This window comes from Pygocentrus nattereri, chromosome 16 (assembly GCF_015220715.1).
Source record: "Pygocentrus nattereri isolate fPygNat1 chromosome 16, fPygNat1.pri, whole genome shotgun sequence".
Classification (NCBI taxonomy): Eukaryota; Metazoa; Chordata; class Actinopteri; order Characiformes; family Serrasalmidae; genus Pygocentrus; species Pygocentrus nattereri.
Window position 1 is genome coordinate 19,012,352 of NC_051226.1, and position 19,186 is coordinate 19,031,537.

General features: G+C 38.7%; 2 protein-coding genes across 3 annotated transcripts; both read right to left on the reverse strand.

Annotated features, from left to right (window-relative positions):
* Positions 1-131: 131 nt before the first annotated feature.
* On the reverse strand, positions 132-10,523 carry dnajc18 (DnaJ (Hsp40) homolog, subfamily C, member 18). 2 transcript variants are annotated; one of them, XM_017698703.2, is made up of 9 exons: positions 9,873-10,523; positions 8,696-8,903; positions 8,085-8,230; positions 5,828-6,040; positions 5,547-5,659; positions 3,323-3,432; positions 2,944-3,116; positions 1,925-2,000; positions 132-1,524 (listed from the first exon to the last, which is right to left on the reverse strand). In XM_017698703.2, the coding sequence occupies exons 1-9, from the start codon at positions 10,012-10,014 to the stop codon at positions 1,509-1,511; spliced, it is 1,197 nt and encodes a 398-aa protein (XP_017554192.1). In that variant the 5' UTR covers positions 10,015-10,523; the 3' UTR covers positions 132-1,508. The 2 variants fall into 2 exon arrangements, with proteins under 2 accessions (XP_017554192.1, XP_017554191.1); XM_017698702.2 differs by lacking the exon at positions 1,925-2,000 and having other exon boundaries at positions 9,873-10,521.
* Positions 10,524-11,689: 1,166 nt separating this feature from the next.
* ecscr (endothelial cell surface expressed chemotaxis and apoptosis regulator) lies at positions 11,690-17,503 on the reverse strand. Its single transcript, XM_017698531.2, has 9 exons — positions 17,236-17,503; positions 16,012-16,107; positions 15,387-15,440; positions 14,984-15,082; positions 13,280-13,381; positions 13,093-13,188; positions 12,977-13,010; positions 12,812-12,882; positions 11,690-12,403 (listed from the first exon to the last, which is right to left on the reverse strand). Exons 1-9 carry the CDS (start codon positions 17,294-17,296, stop codon positions 12,309-12,311), a joined length of 708 nt encoding a protein of 235 aa, XP_017554020.1. The 5' UTR covers positions 17,297-17,503; the 3' UTR covers positions 11,690-12,308.
* Between the last annotated feature and the right edge of the window lie 1,683 nt (positions 17,504-19,186).

Sequence of the window (19,186 nt, forward strand, 5' to 3'; positions counted from 1 at the left end):
AGCCTCAGCATGTTTCCATTTCTAACTCATGGCACAGGGAAAATGTAGTGGATGACACTGGCATACATGTGAACATTTGCACAGGAGAAAGCTTACACAATTTTAAAATGACGAAATTCAGGAGAACAAAGCAATACTGAGTGTTTTATTAAACCAGCACAAAATCTTATTCAGCACCAACTAACTCGGCTGTAGATTACCAACTGGGCAACATGGCTACAGCTCACAAATGATCTAAATTAGCCTCTACCCTTCCAAGCTTTTTCCATTACATCCTTTAGCTCCTAATTAGGACTTTAGCCTGGCTCTCAGGCCCCCATGTGAGCTATATTAAAAAGGCTATCACGTTTAGAACTTCTTCACTAGTGCCGACTAATCTGAGGTACAATATATGACCAGCTTTACAACTGAAAAGTTACATGTAATTCCTTTGTGCGTAGCCTATTAGCAAGAGCTCTAAAATAAATGTAACCTGACTTTGCTGTGTTGAACACTGTATGACACAAAGCAAAGGGAATCTCCCACTGGGCTGCATGCAACACAAAATTGTGGAATTTGGTAAGAGTAAAATGTATCAATGAATCTATGAAAAAATACAACTGAGGTAATGGCTTTTGGCAAGATTTCAGAACACAGACAAAAGACATTTTCCCCTCTCCACAATACAAGACTCTTAACAAGACTAAACTAACGCCTTGTGATGCTAGACCCTAGGATCACTTTCACTTATTTAAACAGGTAAAAGTAGATTCAAGTCTGTACACAAACACTTCTGGAAGAGCTTTTTAAAGCATTTATGTTTTTTCGGACCTGTCGTTTGCAACTGTTCAGCTTTAGCCAATGAGGGGGGGAAATGTATTAATCTTAGTGTCCAACTGAAAGCTCTTCAGTGTCATTAGATACACCTAAAAATAACTTACTTTACATAAACAAAGAAAATAAATAAGTTAATTTTTTTAGTCAGTATTATTTGAAGTCAGTTAAATAAACAATAGTACTAATGAAACTCAGGCAGGCATCCAATAAAGTGGGAGTGTGAACAGGAGGATCTCTAGCATCAACCCTGTCAGCAAGCCTGGAGCCTAAGTTCCTTAATGTAAGGAAATAAAACCCAGCTCTGGCACAAACGCACACACAAACACACCCTCTGCAAGGAGGCCTCTCTGTTGCAGAAGACTGAATTTATCACTCCAGTAGCTCCAGTGTAATTCAGCATGCTAGTGGCCTTTTCCCCATGCAGCAGGGCAAAAGGCACCATGCTCTCAACACATCTCAGACCACCTCTCTACTTGCATAATCTCTACCTTCCAACAAAGTGACCTACACAGATTAATTCAAAATTAATCAGTGACAGTAAGAACTCTTCTGGAAGAGACCATGCTGGGAGAGAAGCCCACTCTCAGTCATCCCTCTGACGGCCCAAGAAGCGGTGCAGCTTCTCGCAGTGGTCTAGCTTCATGGTCTCAGCCTTCTGCTTCAGCCTTTCATCTCTATAAAGCTGTCCCAAATTAGCCAGGTCTGACTCTGCAAGAGAGGAACACACAAGCACACGCTGTACAGTTTGTACAAAGAAGTTCAGACAATCTGTACACATCCTCAGACATTCTGAGGCTGAGATTAGGTTGTTGCTTACAACCTACATTGACCTGTACTATTTCTTTGCACCTGAAACTGCCCACAGCTATATAGATTCTGTCAGTTCCATTCTAATTGGCTACCCATACATCTGTGTGAATACACTTTCGTGCAGTAGGGTTTGTCTGCCTAACAGGAAACAAATTTTGTGGCCTGCATTGTGAACTATAACAGCAAGCCTTTTGGAGTGAGATATAGTCACTAGACTATTTCACTCATGCACATTTGCGAAGGCATACTGATGTTTCCTGCAGGTTTGTTTTTCTTGTAGGCCCGCTTTGAAAATCACCTTGCTACTGCAACTGCCTGTGGTTGATACTCTTGTGAGCCAATGCAATGGTCCTTTGCTCTCAAAGCAGAAAGCTCTTGTCATGTTTAGGAAAAAAAAAAAAAAAAAAATCAGACAATGATACAATTTCAAAAATGCAGTAAAGTCATGAACATATTTATATCTACTATAAGGGTTCATTAAAACAAATTCTAGTACTTAATGGGGAAATGGTGAATTGCAATGCTACGATTGCACACTTGGAAATATAAATCAAGCTTTTAGCTTTTACTGTACTAGCAGGCTATAATATGGGGTACATAATTTTTTCCTAATTTTGTATGGAAGTTTAGTCGTAAAACAATAAAATAAAAAAGATTAGTTGTAAATAAATCACTTTATAAGGTGGTAACAGACAATTATCCATGTCCTAGTATTATTCTTACTTAAAAGTTTTAATTTACTAATTTTAATTTACAAAGTCTTGCCAGCAATACTTTCAGAGACTCTGGCGATGTCCCCTTCAATCCATTTCAAATCAAATCACTAGAGCAGTTATGGTGTGTGCCATCCACTGTGAGCAGAACAAAATGTATTAGCATGTTTTTGTTTTGATTTTTGCTGCAATTCTCTTTTCTATCACTATATAACAGATGCACTAGGCACCTTTATTTTTGGATATCATGGTATCATGGTTCCCGAGAATTCTAATCGGTAAGCACTTGTAAAGCGCTTATTGATTTCATTCTTCAGAGCAACAATAAATCCAAGTGATATGTGGCATTTCTATGCACATATTATTTCATTCTAAAAGACAGTTTGTGACAGTCTATATTTTGTTATGTTTTACTACATTCTTTACATATCAACAGCAACAAAAGCTTTAAGAAATCATGTTATTAACAGAGATCAGTAGATTAAACAGCGGAAGTAGCCATTTTTTGTGTCCTTTGAGGGGTTAGGAGAAACATACATCAAACACAACTTGGGAATCGTGCAGTAACATATCAGTGTAATTAAATGTAATTTAAAAGACTCACTCTGTTGTTTTTCTTTCCAGCAGCTGCTCTGTAGATAGTCTATGTAGTCACTCTCAATGGTCTTTTCTAGCTCATCAAGAGCTGCCCCACGGTACTCCTTCTCAAAGCTCTTATCTACATAGTAGGGTACCCCCATATGCTGGGTCTCCCTGCTCACCACCAAACCCATGGACCTGTAAGACAGCAGGTTGTTATATTGTACCAATATAGCTGTATTTTTCTTTGTTTAGAAAGATAAAGTAATACATACTTGATCAATCACTCTCAATCTGGCTGAAAAAAAGTTTTTCAGCTTGTTAATGATCTACATATCAAAGGTGTGCTCTGTGGTTCCAGCAGTCCTGCTGCGGTTCAGGTCTGAAGAAGGGATCACACTCACGGTTTGTAGAAGAGGCTGTAAGGAGGGTTTGTTGCCATCAGTTGGGTTACTACAGAGATGAGGACAAGCACCAGGACAGGGAGAAGCTGGAGGAGAGCTGTGAATGTGTTCTAAAAAACAAAAGCAATAATTATAAAAGTATTTGAATAATTCATCTTACAACTAAAATCCCAATTCCAGTGAAGTTGGGACGTTGTATAAAACATAAATAAAAACAATACAATGATTTGCAAATCCTTTTCAACCTATAAATATTCACTCATTTTGAATTTGATGCCTGCAACACATTCCAAAGAAGTTGGGACAGGGGCAACAAAAGACTGGGAAAGTTGAGAAATGCTCAAAAAACACCTCTTTGGAACATTCCACAGGTGAACAGGTTAATTGGAAACAGGTGAGTGTCATGATTGGGTATAAAGGGAGCATCCCTGAAAGGCTCAGTCGTTCACAAGCAAGGATGGGGCGAGGTTCACCACTTTGTGAACAACTGCGTGAGCAAATAGTCCAACAGTTTAAGAACAACGTTTCTCAACAGGCAATTGCAAAGAATTTAGGGATTTCATCATCTACAGTCCATAATATCATCAAAAGATTCAGAGAATCTGGAGAAATCTCTGAAAGTAAGCAGCAAGGCAGAAAACAACATTGAATGCCCGTGACCTTCGATCCCTCAGGCAGCATTGCATTAAAAACCGACATCATTCTGTAACGGATATTACCACATGGGCTCAGGAACACTTCAGAAAACCACTGTCAGTGAACACAGTTCGTCGCTCCATCTAGAAGTGCAAGTTAAAACTCTGCCATGCAAAGCGAAAGCCAAATATCAACAACACCCTGAAAAAAGCATCCTGTGTTTTTGGAAATCATGGACGTCATGTCCTCCAGGCCAAAGAGGAAAAGGACTGTCCAGATTGTTATCATTGCAAAGTTCTAAAGCCAGCATCTCTGATGGTGAGGGGGTGTGTTAGTGCCCATGGCATGGTTAACTTGCACATCTGTGAAGGCACCATTAATGCTGAAAGGTACATACAGGTTTTGGAGCAACATATGCTGCCATCCAAACAACGTCTTTTTCAGGGACGTCCCTGCTTATTTCAGCAAGACAATGCCAAGCCACATTCTGCACGTGTTACAACAGCGTGGTTTCGCAGTAAAAGAGTGCGGGTACTAGACTGGCCTGCCTGCAGTCCATACCTGTCTCCCATTGAAAATGTGTGGTGCATTATGAAGCACAAAATACGACAACGGAGACCCCGGACTGTTGAGCAACTGAAGTTGTACATCAAGCAAGAATACAAAAGAATTCCACCTACAAAGCTTCAATAATTAGTGTCCTCAGTTCCCAAACGCTTACTGAGTGCTGTTAAAAGGAAAGGTAATGTAACACAGTGGTAAACGTGCCCCTGTCCCAACTTCTTTGGAATGTGTTGCAGGCATCAAATTTAAAATGAGTGAATATTTGCAAAAAACAATAAAGTTTATCCATTTGAACATTAAATATCTTGACCCTGTAGTGTATTCAATTTAATATAGGTTGAAAAGGATTTGCAAATCATCGTATTCTGTTTTCATTTAGGGTTTGCTCAATGTCCCAACTTCATTGGAATCAGGGTTGTACTAATTAATTATCTTAATACAGTTAAAGGAATATTTTGGCAAAATATAGCTCTTTAAACTGAAGAATTAAACGGAAAAATCTCCCCATTTCCCAAATGCAACTGATCAGCCATGATACACAATATGCTTGGTGTCCAGTGTTTGCATCTTGCAGCAGCTAACAAGTACCAGAAGCATAAAGCACCAACAGCAATGAAAACTCATGAGTGATGAAAACATGAGAAGAAGAACATTCAGAAACCAATCCCCTGTAGCGGGGTCTGATTGGATCATTCTTGAGAGAAAATGACTAACAGTTCTGATGCACTCAAAGACTGAAATACAGGTGTTAAAGCAATTGTTTAGTTCACTAATTTCAACAACTATGCAAACAAAAGTCATGTCCAATCACTGTGCTCTACTAGGTATTTGGAGTCATTTATTAAATTTCTGTTGACCTTAGTGAGGTCAAAAGGTCACTGTACAAAACCTGAAAGACATCTCTTTTGGAGACCTCAAATTTATTAGAAATCATCTCATCAACTTTCTTGATGCAAGTCAGCTTCTGGTTTTAATAAGCAAGGAACGGGGTCAAAGAGTCTAGCCATGAGAGAGAGAACCTGACCTGGCTGCGGTTGTCTTCTACCTCTTCCTCTCGTCTCTCATATGCACGACGTCTGCGTGGCTGGTATACATGGGCATAAGAGGCTCCTCTGTTGGTGTACACATGGATGTTGCCTGCAATTATGCACAGAACATTCAACATTATTTCACACTTCTGACTGCAATACATAAGCTACATATCGTAGCTTATATAAATGTCCTCAAGTATTAGATATTGCTTTACTTCAGTAATCTGAAAGTACCTCACTGCCAGTAGTAATGCACTTTGGGCTTGGGACTAACCTGTTGGGAACCTGCCCCCAAAGAAGATATTGAAGAGCTCCTCAGGGGAGATATCAGCTTCAAAGTCCCTGTGGAAGGTACGATGGTGTCCGTGTGTGTGACGTGGCTGGGCTGAAGAGTAACCGGCTGGTTCAGTGGCACTCTGTTCCCCATACTGATCATACTGCTGCCTCTTCTCTGGGTTACTCAGCACTGCATAGGCATTACCAATAGCTGCCAAGAAGGAAAATAAGGCGCATTTGACAGTTATTTGGAGGAAAGTTAGATTTAAGACTACACCACAAAAGCCAACTCAAATAGTAAAAAGAAACTTATAACAGACATGTGCACCACCTATCACCAAAAAACAAATAAACCAATTAAATAAAATTATGTTTATAGGTCAAATCCACCCATGTGTCAGCAAGAACTACACAGAGTTCTTGTTTCTAATAAAAGGGTAGGTGGCCTCCACAATAAGAATTTAGACAAATAACAAAAAAATAAACAAACAAAAAAACAGACAAAAACAAAAAGGATTTTGAATGGTCTTATTAGTGAGTCCAGATGTCACTGCAGAACACACTGAAGAACAAACAGATTGTGAAGAATAGTATTAAAGGAGAATACAACCAATTTTCTGCATAAATTAATCTTTGAGATGTAAACAAATTCATTCAGAGTGGTCTGATAAGAAATACTGCATTCTAGACAAACTTACTAATATTTCCATTATAATATTGATGATGGAAAACAGAGTTTGTGATGTCTACAACACAAATATAGCCATTTTATTTACTTTCTAAAACAATTAGTGAACCTAGATGTGACTTCTGAGTTTTATGTGTAGTGCTGGAAATAGTGGTGAATTTTCCTTGAGTGCTATTTTGCCTTGCATGTACTACTAGGCCATTAATGGATTTCAGTGGCAACCATGATTATTAGACCTAGGTGTACAGTTTGGACCATAAATGTCAATGCTCAATCAAAGGGAAAAAAAAAACAACAACTCTATGATAATGGTAATTCCTGCTGGCACCCTTATCTGATTCTAGTAGTGTGTAAGCACTGTGCTAATGGTGATTTACATAAACATTTCTTGGCCATTCTAGATTACACACGGAAGTCTGGATATAGTAAAGAAATTGGTTGATTCCATGGTCAGTTCTTAATTATGTTAGTGGTTAATCCAACACGTTAGAACTTTTCTACAATACTTGCAGAGTTTGAGTTAGAGATGCATCAATACAGATACCCTACCAGATACCACGCTCATTTACTCATACTCATAAATCATCACCAATACCAACATTACGATACCCGCTGTGACATTAATAAACAAATGTAGAGAAGGAGGTTCTGCTCACACAGTCATTTCAACGCAGACACGCAGGTCAACTAAACTCTGTCTGACTGAATACAACAGCGAGGTAAAGAATGTTAATACAGTGATTTGTTGTGTAAAATATGCTGTATAGAGACCATAATGTCCTACTATGTACAGCGTCTGCTTTTAGCCTCAGTGCTCAGGGGTTTCAGCGCTGCTCAGTTCCAGGTGCGCAGCATGTTATTTTGAATGAAAGAGCTTTATTTGAAACTGTCTGTAAGACAGAGCTGTCTGTCATTTCACCTAAAAACCTTGTGCTTTGTCTGTACATGATGGTCTATTCAAACCTGCAATGTGAGTCACCAAAGAACAAGATTTCTAAAAATCACACAGTGTATGCCTGGCTTTAGAGGACAGACTGTAGTAACAGCTCACTACATTTACACCAACAACTACTTAATTCTAGGTAGATTATTCAGTATGGCATCAGACTCTGTACTACAAATATGTACTCGTAATCTGTCTGAAAATATATATCATGATAAATATTTTAAACATAAATTAACTACAAGTTACAGACATGTATTTTTTTTTACATCACAGAAATCATTAGGCGTAGAAGGCCCTGAGAGTTACCTTATGATGGATTAAAAATTGTTTTTTTAAAAACTATTCCATGTAACAACTTTTTGTGAGGTAGATTTCAGAGGCATTAAACGTTTCAGACATCTGGTTCCTATCACCAGCAGAGTTCAATGCTGACATTTCTCTAGAATGGAACAATTCACATCAATCCACTCTAAATGCCTTTAAAAACAAAACAAACAAAAAAAAACATTCCAATTATTTAATAATGCCGAAAGTTTGAAATGTCAGTGGACTTAAATTCCCCTTTAAGTATCATCTTGTCTTCTATGCCAATAAGCAGCACAGCTGTATGTAGAAACCTACCTTTAAATGCATCAGTGGCCCCAGGAGCAAAGTTCTTGTCTGGGTGAAAGCGCAGGGCAAGCTTTCGGTAAGCCTTTTTCAAGTCCTCATCATTGGCATCTTTCGGCACTCCCAAAATCTCATAGAAATCCTTACATCTCTTTATCCTGCAAAGGACCATTAAAGGAAAGGACACTTACAACAATCCCACCAGTGCAACCAAAGAAAGACAAGTGAGGAGTGCATGTATATTTTTTTAAGTGCCTGAAAACAAACATGCACAAACAAAAGCTGGTCACTTTGTATTATTGAACAATGGTCAGACATGCACATGAGACACTTATTATGCAATTCTTTTAAGTTAAAATTGAGTATATTGTGTGTGTATAGTCTTTGTATCTGTGTACACTGTCTATGTATGTGCTTAATTATAATGCTACTCTTATCTTTATTCGTCTGACAGAAGCAGTGTAAGATTTCCAATACACTTGGATCACTTATGTAAATGGTAATAAACACAACTTGCATCATAAAGGTGCGGGTCAAATGAAGGCATGCTAATACTGTGAACTATGAAATAGAAAGACTGCAGTGGGAGTGTCTAATCAGTAATGGTAACTGAATGCACATACCTAAGGACTCCCTGTCTCTGCTCTTCAGTATAGCTCTTTTTGTCATCACTGGGCCCTTCACTCGCACGTGCCTCTCCCGCACTGTGATGCTGGTGATGCCGCTGGCCAGGGCCATCTTCATCATTCCTCCAGCCGGGCGGAGGAGTGTATGTGCGCTCTGTTTCAGGGGCTGCTGCGCTCCCATTTTTCACAATGGCATCAATGAGGACTGAAGGGTTATAGAGAAGCACACAATTAGGCTCCAGCTCCAGCTCCCCCCCCTGAGGGAGAAGCGGCTTAGAAAAAATGTGAGATTGAACAACAGAAGAACTACGAGTGATTTATTTGTTATTAATGATATTAGTGATGATTCACATGGCAGCACAAAGCTTAGCAGACAATACCTTATCCAATATTATTTTAAGTCAAGGGTATTAAGTTGGGAATTTGCTGCAGAAACAGCCTTTAAGACTACTCTGAGAATTCTACTCTAGATTTTGGATTTTTTTGACTGCATTCAGAGCATTTTTATGCATTTGGAGAGCATTCACAGCCATAAGAGCATTAGTGAGGTAAGGTAGTGATGTTGCATGATTAATTCTGGATCCCAAAGACCACTCCAACTCATTCCAAAGTTGATCAAACTTTCCAGGCAATGCAGTTCCATTGCACCACAGACCAGTCCTGGGGAGTTTATACATCTCCAGCCTTGGCACTCATGACTTTTAGGCTCCAGAGCATCCCATCCTACTGACAATGCTCTTCTCTGAAGATTACAATAAGCTGTGTGCTCAGTTGAGCTCCTGCATCAACAAAGTTTCCACCTTTAAGTAGCTGAATTCACCAATTAGAAGGAACTTCTTGGTTTGTTAATAGAATATAGCCCTGATGTGATTAGTCAGTGGATTCAAAATGCCATTGTGTTCACATATGAACTCATTAAACTACATTTTAAAACGGTTCAGCAAAAGTACTTTGAAATATACAGTGGAACACGTATGAAAAGCTGTCAAGTGACCAAACACTCATGACTCCAGCGTCTTGCAATGGCAAAGGCTACACAACAAGAACGCACCACAGCGCCGATTATGCAACGTCCAATATCCAGACGCTGCACTTTCTATTTCAGCGCTCGGCTCGGCCAGCAGGCGCCCTCGCTCTGCCAACCTACCGCGGGGCTAAATCACAGGCTACTGACCTCTGGCTCGGGTGCTGGGATAAATCTTCTGTGCTTCGTACAGCATCTGTAAAGCTTTCTCCTTCCGTCCTGACCGTAGACATAGCTTTGCCTTCTCTATCAATCGGTCAGATTCCTCCTTGTCCGTTTCAAATCCCGGCATATCTTACAGCGGATCCACTGCTGGGGACTGACACCTGCGCTGACGGCTTTCTGACAGCTGCAGTGACAGTCTGCCAAAAAACTGCAGACGATGATGTACACTTCGACAGTTTAACAGTTTAAGATTTCAAATGTAGACAGCAAATCTGACCTAAAATTATACGCAGAATTGCCGTGCTGTGAAGCTTCACACCAGCTAACCCGACTGGCTTGGCTGGCTAGCAAAACCTGTGCGTGAGGACGCTAGCAAGCTAGCTAACGGTTTGCTAACTAATAACAGTAACTAGGTGTGTCAGCAGATTAGTTTCTGATTTTCAGCAGCATGCTCGTCCCATTGACGCAGTTCACTCGTACGCGAATATCTATTCATTAGAAACAGCATGTCTGAAACAAAACGTCCCGCATAGCTTTACAGAAATATGCAGCAGAAGACCAAGACCCGAAACATCTAAACATTAGTAGCAGTCGCCATTGCTAAGGGGAAGCGGAAATGCGGTAATACCGAAATCCAGGGGTGAAGATCACACTGGCCGTACATGGCGCCCTCACGCAGCGTCTCAGCGGCGGCCAGCTTACCTTTATGTTACAGTGAGTGGACAGTTCAAACACATTTCTACCACAAATAAAATGTGGCGTGAATCTTTCTTTGAATGTCAAGCCTGACTTTACAAAAGACAAGTACCCAGAGAAGAACTGACAATAAAAATAGCTTTCAGTTTCATTCATTCATTCGTGAATAGGCGTGAATGTAGGTGAATAGGTGTGAATAGATGTAAACAGGTGAATAGGTATGAATAGCGTGAATAGGTGTACACAAAATTATTTTGACAGCACAGCAAAAAAAAAAAAAAAAAAAATCAAAACAGGCTGATTTTGCATTTAGTTTCTAGATCTGGACTATATGGGAATATGATGACAAGAAGATAGTGGACCACTGTTGGCCTGTTGATGGCAAAGCTGGCAGTCCACTGCTGTTTTGCTCAGCATTTTCTGGGCAGTCCACCAGTGGTTAAGCAGAGTAATTCACAAAATTCCACCTTTCATCGCTCATTTTCCATTCAGAGTAAAATTTATTTATTTTTCCTTCCTTCCTTTCTTTAGTTATACCGTGTAAATTAGTTTAGTAAATCATTTTAATCTGGCATAGTGTCAGCAACAGCATTTCTGTAATCAATTTACATTAGGCCTGGTCATTATTTCTTTCTCTGTCAGTTGTTTGTAAGTTGTTACTTTATTTTCTAAGTAAAAGGCTCTGTGCATTTGCAAGCCAGTGGGCTGATGTATGCTTGCTATCGGTGCATACTTTCCACTGTTTACTACTCTTATTTTAAAATAAACCAGGAAAATTTGTTTTTTAATTTTTGGTTATATGGGCCCTTTAAGTTAATACTGCTGTGAGCCTGATTTTCCAAAAAAAAGTGAAATGTTTCTGATATGTTCAAATGACTATATCACACATTTACTGGTCATTGGTTCATCCTTTATCATTTTTAATTGTGAATAAATATTTGCATATGAGAAACAAATGAACAGTCAGTGATGAATGTAGACCTTAAAAATGCTGAACTGAGGCTTCATCTTGGTTTAGCAAAAACAAAAACAAAAAAAACAAAACAAAACAAAAAAAATAAAACATTTACACAGTTTCCTCTTTACCCCATAAAAGAACATATCTGTTTTTTTTTTTTTTACATTTGTTCTGGAGCAATAAAGCTACTGTACCTATGTGTCTGAAGTACAGGGGGATTAGGGGGATAGATAGATAGATGGATAGATAGATAGATAGATAGATAGATAGATAGATAGATAGATAGATAGATAGATAGATAGATAGATAGATAGATAGACAGACAGACAGACAGACAGACAGACAGACAGATTATATGCTGTCATTGTTTAGCCTGCTTCACATACAATTAACCAGCTTCTGGCTTTGGTAGTCTTGACCAATTAGAGATGCACACAGTCTGTCTCAGGGTGGCGCTGTTTCAGACTGGTTCACCTGGTTCGTACTTTAGAGACTAACATTCGTAGGACAGGACACCTCAATACCACGGGGACCTTTAAACACTGCTAACAAATCATGGAAATCTAGTAATATTTGTGCTACTTCTGTTACTAAACGAACAAACTTTGGACACAAAGCAAGTCTTGTCTGATAAATTTGGGGTAAGAGGAAAACTGACAATCTATAGGTGAACAGTCCCTTTAATACCATTGATAACTGTTTCTGAAAGGGGACATAAGTGGCAGCTGTGCTCCATCCCTGTACTGAATGAGACATGAGAGTGTTTACTATGCTTTGCTACTAAGGAGGTCTCTGCTGAGCTCTTGGTCCTCATGGTCCAGTATTGTACTGCGGACGGAGGAAATCTGTGGTGAATCTGTGTCTGTGAAATGAAAAGAAGATGGAAAAGATCTTATTGTCATTCTCAAATGCTTGGGAGGAGTACTACACTATTAAAGTTACACTCTTAAAGAAGTTGGTTCTTCAGGGGTTCTTTAGTAAAGACAGTGGTTCTATATGGAACCATGAACCATTTTCATGCTTAAAGGGTACTTTGCATTGTGAAATGGTTCTTTAGGTTGATGGAGAATATGATCTATACGGTTCTATATTGAACCTTTTTGAAAAGAGTTCTAGTATTGTTACGAAGCTTGTAACAATAAAAAACCCTCTGTGTTGCAAATGGTTCTTTGAATGTTCATGGTTCTATATAGAACAATTATCTTTACTAAAGAACTCTTTAAGAAGCATCTTTTTAAAGAGTGTACATTTTTTGTAAATCTTTACTTACCAGTATCCGTGTTTATCGTCCTTACGGAGACCAGTGTGATGCTTTCTTTCTCTCCAGTGCTGGTCATGTTGCTGTAAGAACATTGGACCAATCAAAATGTTTTATGTCATATGTGATTGTTAATCCTCCTGCTGAAATGCTCCATAATAGAGTTTTAATTCATACCTTTCTGATATCACTGAGTCATAGCCCTTAACACCTGTAAGGTAAATAAAGACTTAAGTATTAACACACTAAAGCTATGGGAGAACACAACAGAACAATATAACACAGAATCTCACCCTCTTCTTTTGTGTTGTTACATCGTCCTCTGAGATTAACGGCTGTTACCAAGACCACCATAACGATGATCAGAATGAGAATGAAGCTCATCACACCTGCAAGGAGACGCCAGAAAGATTATCACAAATTTGAAGGCAACAGCCAAAACATATCATAATTAATGAGAACGTGTGATGTGGGTCCTACCAAAAGCTAACATAGTGAGGCTGTTGCTTGGCGGCTGTGTAGGTGGTGCTGCTGTGGGGGTCTGCTCATTTGTAAGATTTACTGAAGGTCCAGGATCATGATCTGCGCATTGAGAAAAATATTACAAATGAGATAGAAAAAACTAGAAACAGCTAAGTTTAAAAATGAGTAGGTGAATGTCATAGTTGAGACTTGAGAGGTGTAGAGTGTAGAGCAGGGGGGCATAACTCTGGTCCTGGAGAGCTGATGCCCAGCACAATTTGGAGGTTTCCCTTCTCAAACACACCTACTTAACCTGGCAATTAACAGATATGTGTAATCAGGTGTGTTGGAGGCAGTAAATCACCAAACTGTCCTGGACCTCCAGGACCATTGTCGTGTACCTCTGGAGTATGTGATTCCCAGTTTTTTCCCTACACTTTGATGTGCTATCAATGATTCATTTTGATAGGTTCAACATTCTTTACATCTCTGACATTCCTGTGTAGAATTGTGGGATTATATGTAAATCTCCAAAAAGCTGTATAAACTGAGAGCTATAAAGAGCAATATGTTTACTCTTTAAAGCTTAGTGCTAATCCTAGTCATTATTGTACCATTCTGTTTAGTAATATGTGCACTCTTAAATATAAAGGTACCGATAAGGCGATGCTATAAAGAACCACTTTCAGTTCCGTAAGGAACTGGTTTTAGTCATTATATTTTGTGTATCCATTTCTAAGATATTCTAGATGTTTTTACTTGTTTTAAGCCATTTTATCTTGTATGCTATCGGCTGATAATTTTGCCTGTTTCAAGACAAAAAGGAAGCTCAATTTGCTTGTATAAGAAATACTGCTTGAAACAAGCAACATTATCAAAAGATTATGATATTTTAATATACAAAATGACTTAAGTTAAAAATGAGTTAAAAATATCTAGAAATTAGTAAAATAATCTTATAACATTCTTACAATGATTTCATCATGAGAGAAATTAGATATATCAACTAGATATAAGATGATTGCACTTGTCAAGATATCATTTGTTCGAAGAGTGGTTCTTTTTAAAGTTTTTAAAGGCACCCATAGTGCAAAACATGGAATTATTTGAAAAATATGAGTTTCATGTAGAATGTAAACATTGCTAATTGCGTGCTATTCCTAGTCCTTACTCCCTATGTCATGAAAACCAACATATTTGCATGTATCTGTCTATTCAGCTTGAATCAATTTAGCCCTACCCATTCATATGGACATTAAGAAAACTTTCAGCCTGGACTGGCTTTTGAAAAGGTGTGAAACAGGACAGCCAAACAGATCAGGGCCATAATTACTTGTCTCAGGCTTAAAGGCACAGTAACAAAATTAGCTATAAAGAAAGTAAAATCGGAAAATGCTCATTAAAAAAAAAAGAATTGTAATTGTTTTTGTTTCACACAAATGATATAAGTGCACACAAGGAAGAATAAAATACACACTAGAACACCATAGATTTCTTAGAACCATGCAGCCAAGCCAAGAACCATTTAAAAAACATAGTTTCTAAGAGTACATAATGAAACACTTAAAGCCATTCTATCTCAATATGAGTAGTCTATGTAAATGCATCCAACAAGTCAGAAACTCATGCTAGGAAATATCACTAATATTTTCTGTTTCTGATTTGAAGTTGTTGATGGGTTTTAACAGTGTGATCACTGTGAAGTGTAAATGGCTGTCAAACCTGTCTGCGCAGCTGCAGGGGAAGAGGTGGTTTGTCCCATGTTAGAGCTCATGTGAGATGTAAATCCAGCGGATGTTGGGCTGACCGGCTTGGTTTGTCCTGCAATGCACATTATTTTCATAACATCCTCTCTGCTCAGTTCTCACAGTGATTTCTGTAAGGCATTGTTTCATAAACTGTATGAGTCATGTCTGAATAATTAGTATGGGTCTTCCTTATGAGTCATTTGTTACATTGTGTTGTCCCACTTTCCCAATTAAAGCCTCATTAGAATATGAAGTGTTGACTTAGGGTTTTAGCGTTTGTGTGGTAATTAGGTTAGGCCACTGTTTTCCACCTGCAGTATTGAACTGAATCATCTTCATTTTCATTACACAGATGTGAATACAAATGCTACCCTTACCTGCTGAGCTGGGAGGAAAGGTAACATTGAAGCCACTTGAATTCCTACTGCCTTCTGGAAGTGAAATTCAAAGTAACTTATTATAATATAATTTCTATGCAGCACTCGCCCAATTTGTCATTCACATTTTATGGCCTTCGAAAAGTGCACAAAACACTGCAAAATATTCCACATATACAGCAAATTGCCACTGTTGTATCAAAACCTCATATCTCTTAAATTGTTACAGGTGAAGGACAAAATAGTCATGACCTTAATGTAATTGTAATGTAGGTCAGTTGGGTCATTTCTACTAGTCAGTTCATCATGAGATGTTCACAAAACTTAAATGGTATCCTCTATTTGCAAATCAAGCAAAAAAACCCCCAAAAAAACAAGCGTGGTTATGGAGTTTTAATATGGCAGTGATGATATACAGCAAAAACCAAGTAATTACTCCATAATAAATACATTCACTCTGCTACTACTTAAATTCAAAATGATTAACATTGTTAGAATTAAGCTCAACTTAGATCAACTGCTTAAAAGATGTGTGAAGAGATTAAAAGTAACTGTCCAAAATATAATTGTAAAAGTTTGTGGAAGCAGATTTATTAATGTAAAATGATATTTTGTGATGGATTACCAGTATACTGTATTGAGATTAAATTTGCATCCTTCACTGAGGTGGTGCTGATCATTACTGTGGTTGCATACTCGATGGTTTGGACAGAGTGAGTTGCTGTGAAAAAAGCACAGAACTTAGAATCAATATATAAATACATGTCAGTGCCATCGTAGCAGAACCTTGTATCTTCAAACTGATAGTATAAGAGAAGGAGAAACATACATTAATGTAACAGAAAGATTTTATTTCATGTCATTTTGGACATTTTGTATTGTCCACGTGACACATAAACATACATATACAGACATATGTGTGAATCATATGTGTTGCATAATGATAATACAAATGCAGTGATGATAATACAAATCTCTAGTGGTGAACAGTGATATGCTGTTGCCTTTGGGCCATTTGTATTGTCCACATGTTCATACCATATACCATGTGAAGGATTTTCTCACAAACCAACCCCATATATTTTGCATATCATCGCTGTCCAAAGAAAAAGGAGTATCTTGAAAGTTATAATTATAGGAGAGAACAATTTTTTTTTTACTTTTAATGTAAGTTGTTGTAAAGAGATTTTATTTTAAGCAATGTTGGAGCATTTCAGTTGGTCCTGTCATAATGAAATATTCATAAAATGTGAAGGGCAGCTGCTGTGCTGAAATGATATATAAAAAAAATCATCAAAAAATGTAATACTTTTGTTTTTGGACATCAACAACATCTTTCTTTTTTCAGTTGCTAGTTTAAATACTGGTTACTGATATGGGTGACCTTTTATGAAGAACCAAAAGGCTCACTCAACATGATTTTGCATGATCAGTTTACACACATGTACATTCAAATCAAGGAAATTTAGAGTATTCCCTTTTTGCTTTTAGGGTGCTGGCCACAACATTCCAGCCAGGATGTGCTCACAAAATGTATTCTCAATTCTATGTCTTTCATTATCACAACTTCACAATGGCAGTTGTTGAAATGTTGCTCATAAAACAACCGATAGACCTGGAGGCTGTGTGTTTGTTACATTTCTCACTGAGAATCATCTGTGAATGAATTTAAATTATGGAGAACTAGCTCCCTACTGTAACTGTTCTTCCTGAGACTAGTGAGGCTGCTATGTAAAGAGCATATAATCTTTACAAGAAGCACATTCAATTTTCCTTTGAGCGTAACTACAGCATCTCCTGACACCAGGCAAGTAATGAGTTTCTGTGAATAGTCGTTCTTCAGACTTACCTGCTGAGATAAAGGAGAGAGACACACAGAGCACAATAAAAGAACATAAGAGCAGGTCCATGGCTTTAATCCAGAGATGTTTGGTACATAAAAGGCTGATGGCTACTAATAGAGGTCACCAGGCGCAGATGTATAAGAAAAGAAAAAGGACAGAACAGATAAGCACTGAAGTGCGTATATGTGAATGAGTCTGAGGCAGTGTGAGGAGCTTGAGAAGTTGTTTCCTGAGCTGATGGTACAATGAGACAGCATGTAGTATAGCTGTTTCCAGGTGATTAAGTGTGTGTGCTGGACCAGCAAGTGCTCACTCCTAGTTTTAGAGAGGTGCTGTAGCCCATGACGGTGTTCCAGAATTTCCTGTGGAAGAATGGAAGGAAACAGATGCAGTTCTCTCATGGAAAATCAACCCTCACTGGCTGAGTGTTTGGGCCGTAGGCTGGCCGGGAGGGAAGAGTTCCGATGAAAAACAGTGCAATGGCTCTACCAAAACACGCACAACTACACAAACCCTGTACTGTAGTGGGATCCCCTCTAGACTCCCACTGCCAGTTCAATGTCAATGGCCTTTTATGCCAAATTACAGTACATCTGGCCTGGAGCCTTTTAGGACATTATTGATACAGAAAGCCAAATGTTTAGCATTGCTATCTAGCTATATCCAAAGAAAAGATACATAAAAATGAAATCCCCCTATTATCTCCGCAGTTTCTACTAGACAATAATAAGATACAACACAAGGAAAAGTTTTGCTTTGTCTCCTTCTTCTCAGATATTTATGCTGAGCAAAAGACCCCTAGTATCTCACGTGTCCGTTTAAGTTTTAGTAGAAATCTCAACAAAGTGCTCAGGTTTAAGATGATGTTGGCCCACCCTTTGCAGCTATAACAGCTCCAACTCTTCTGGGAAGGCTTTCCACAAGATTTAGGAGTGTGTTTATGGAAATTTTTGACCATTCTTCTAGAAGCGCATTTGTGAGGTCAGATATTAATGTTTTCTCACAGTCTCTGCTCTAATTCATCCCAAAATTGTTCTATCGGGTTGAGGTCAGGACTCTATACAAGGCCAGTTAAGTTCTTCCACACCAAACTCGCTCATTCATGTCTTTATGGACCTTGCTTTGTGCACTGGAGCACAGTCATTTTGGAACAGGAAGGGGCAATCCCCAAAGTGTTCCCACAAAGTTGGGAGCATGAAATTATAAAAAAAATAACCCCATACCATAATCCCCCCTCCACCAAACTTTACACTTGGCACAATGCAGTCAGACCATTCTTCTGGCAACCACCAAACCCAGACTCGTCCATCGGATTGCCAGATGGAGAAGTGTGACTGGTCACACCAGAGAACATGTCTCCACTGCTCTAGAGTCCAGTGACAGTGCTTTACACCAGTGCATTTGACACTTTGCATCACGCTTAGTTTTCCTTCAAGCTCTCTAGGCACTGTTCTTGAGCTAATCTGCAGGCCACATGAAGTTTAGAGGTCTGTAGCAATTGACTCTGCAGAAAGTTGGTGACCTCTGTGCACTACACGCCTCAGTATCCGCTGACCCTGCTCTGTCATTTTACGTGGCCTACAACTTTGTGCTGTCGTTCCACTTTGCTATAATACCACTGACAGATGACTGTGGAATATTTAGTAGCGAGGAAATTTCACGACTGGACTTGTTGCACGGGTGGCGTCCTATCACTGTACCACGCTGGAATTCACTGAGCTCTTGAGAGCAAGTCACTCTTTCACAAATGTTTGTAGAAGCAGTCTGCATGCCTAGGTGCTTGGTGTGTGTGTGTGTTTGTGTGTGCAGTATGTATATCCAAAGAAAAACAAGTATCTACAAAATGAAAACTACAAGAGAAAGCAAAAACACCCTTACGTTTTAATGTAAGTCAATGTAAAGAGATTTTATTCTAAATGATTTTGGGGCATTGCTATTGGCCCAATCACCATGAGA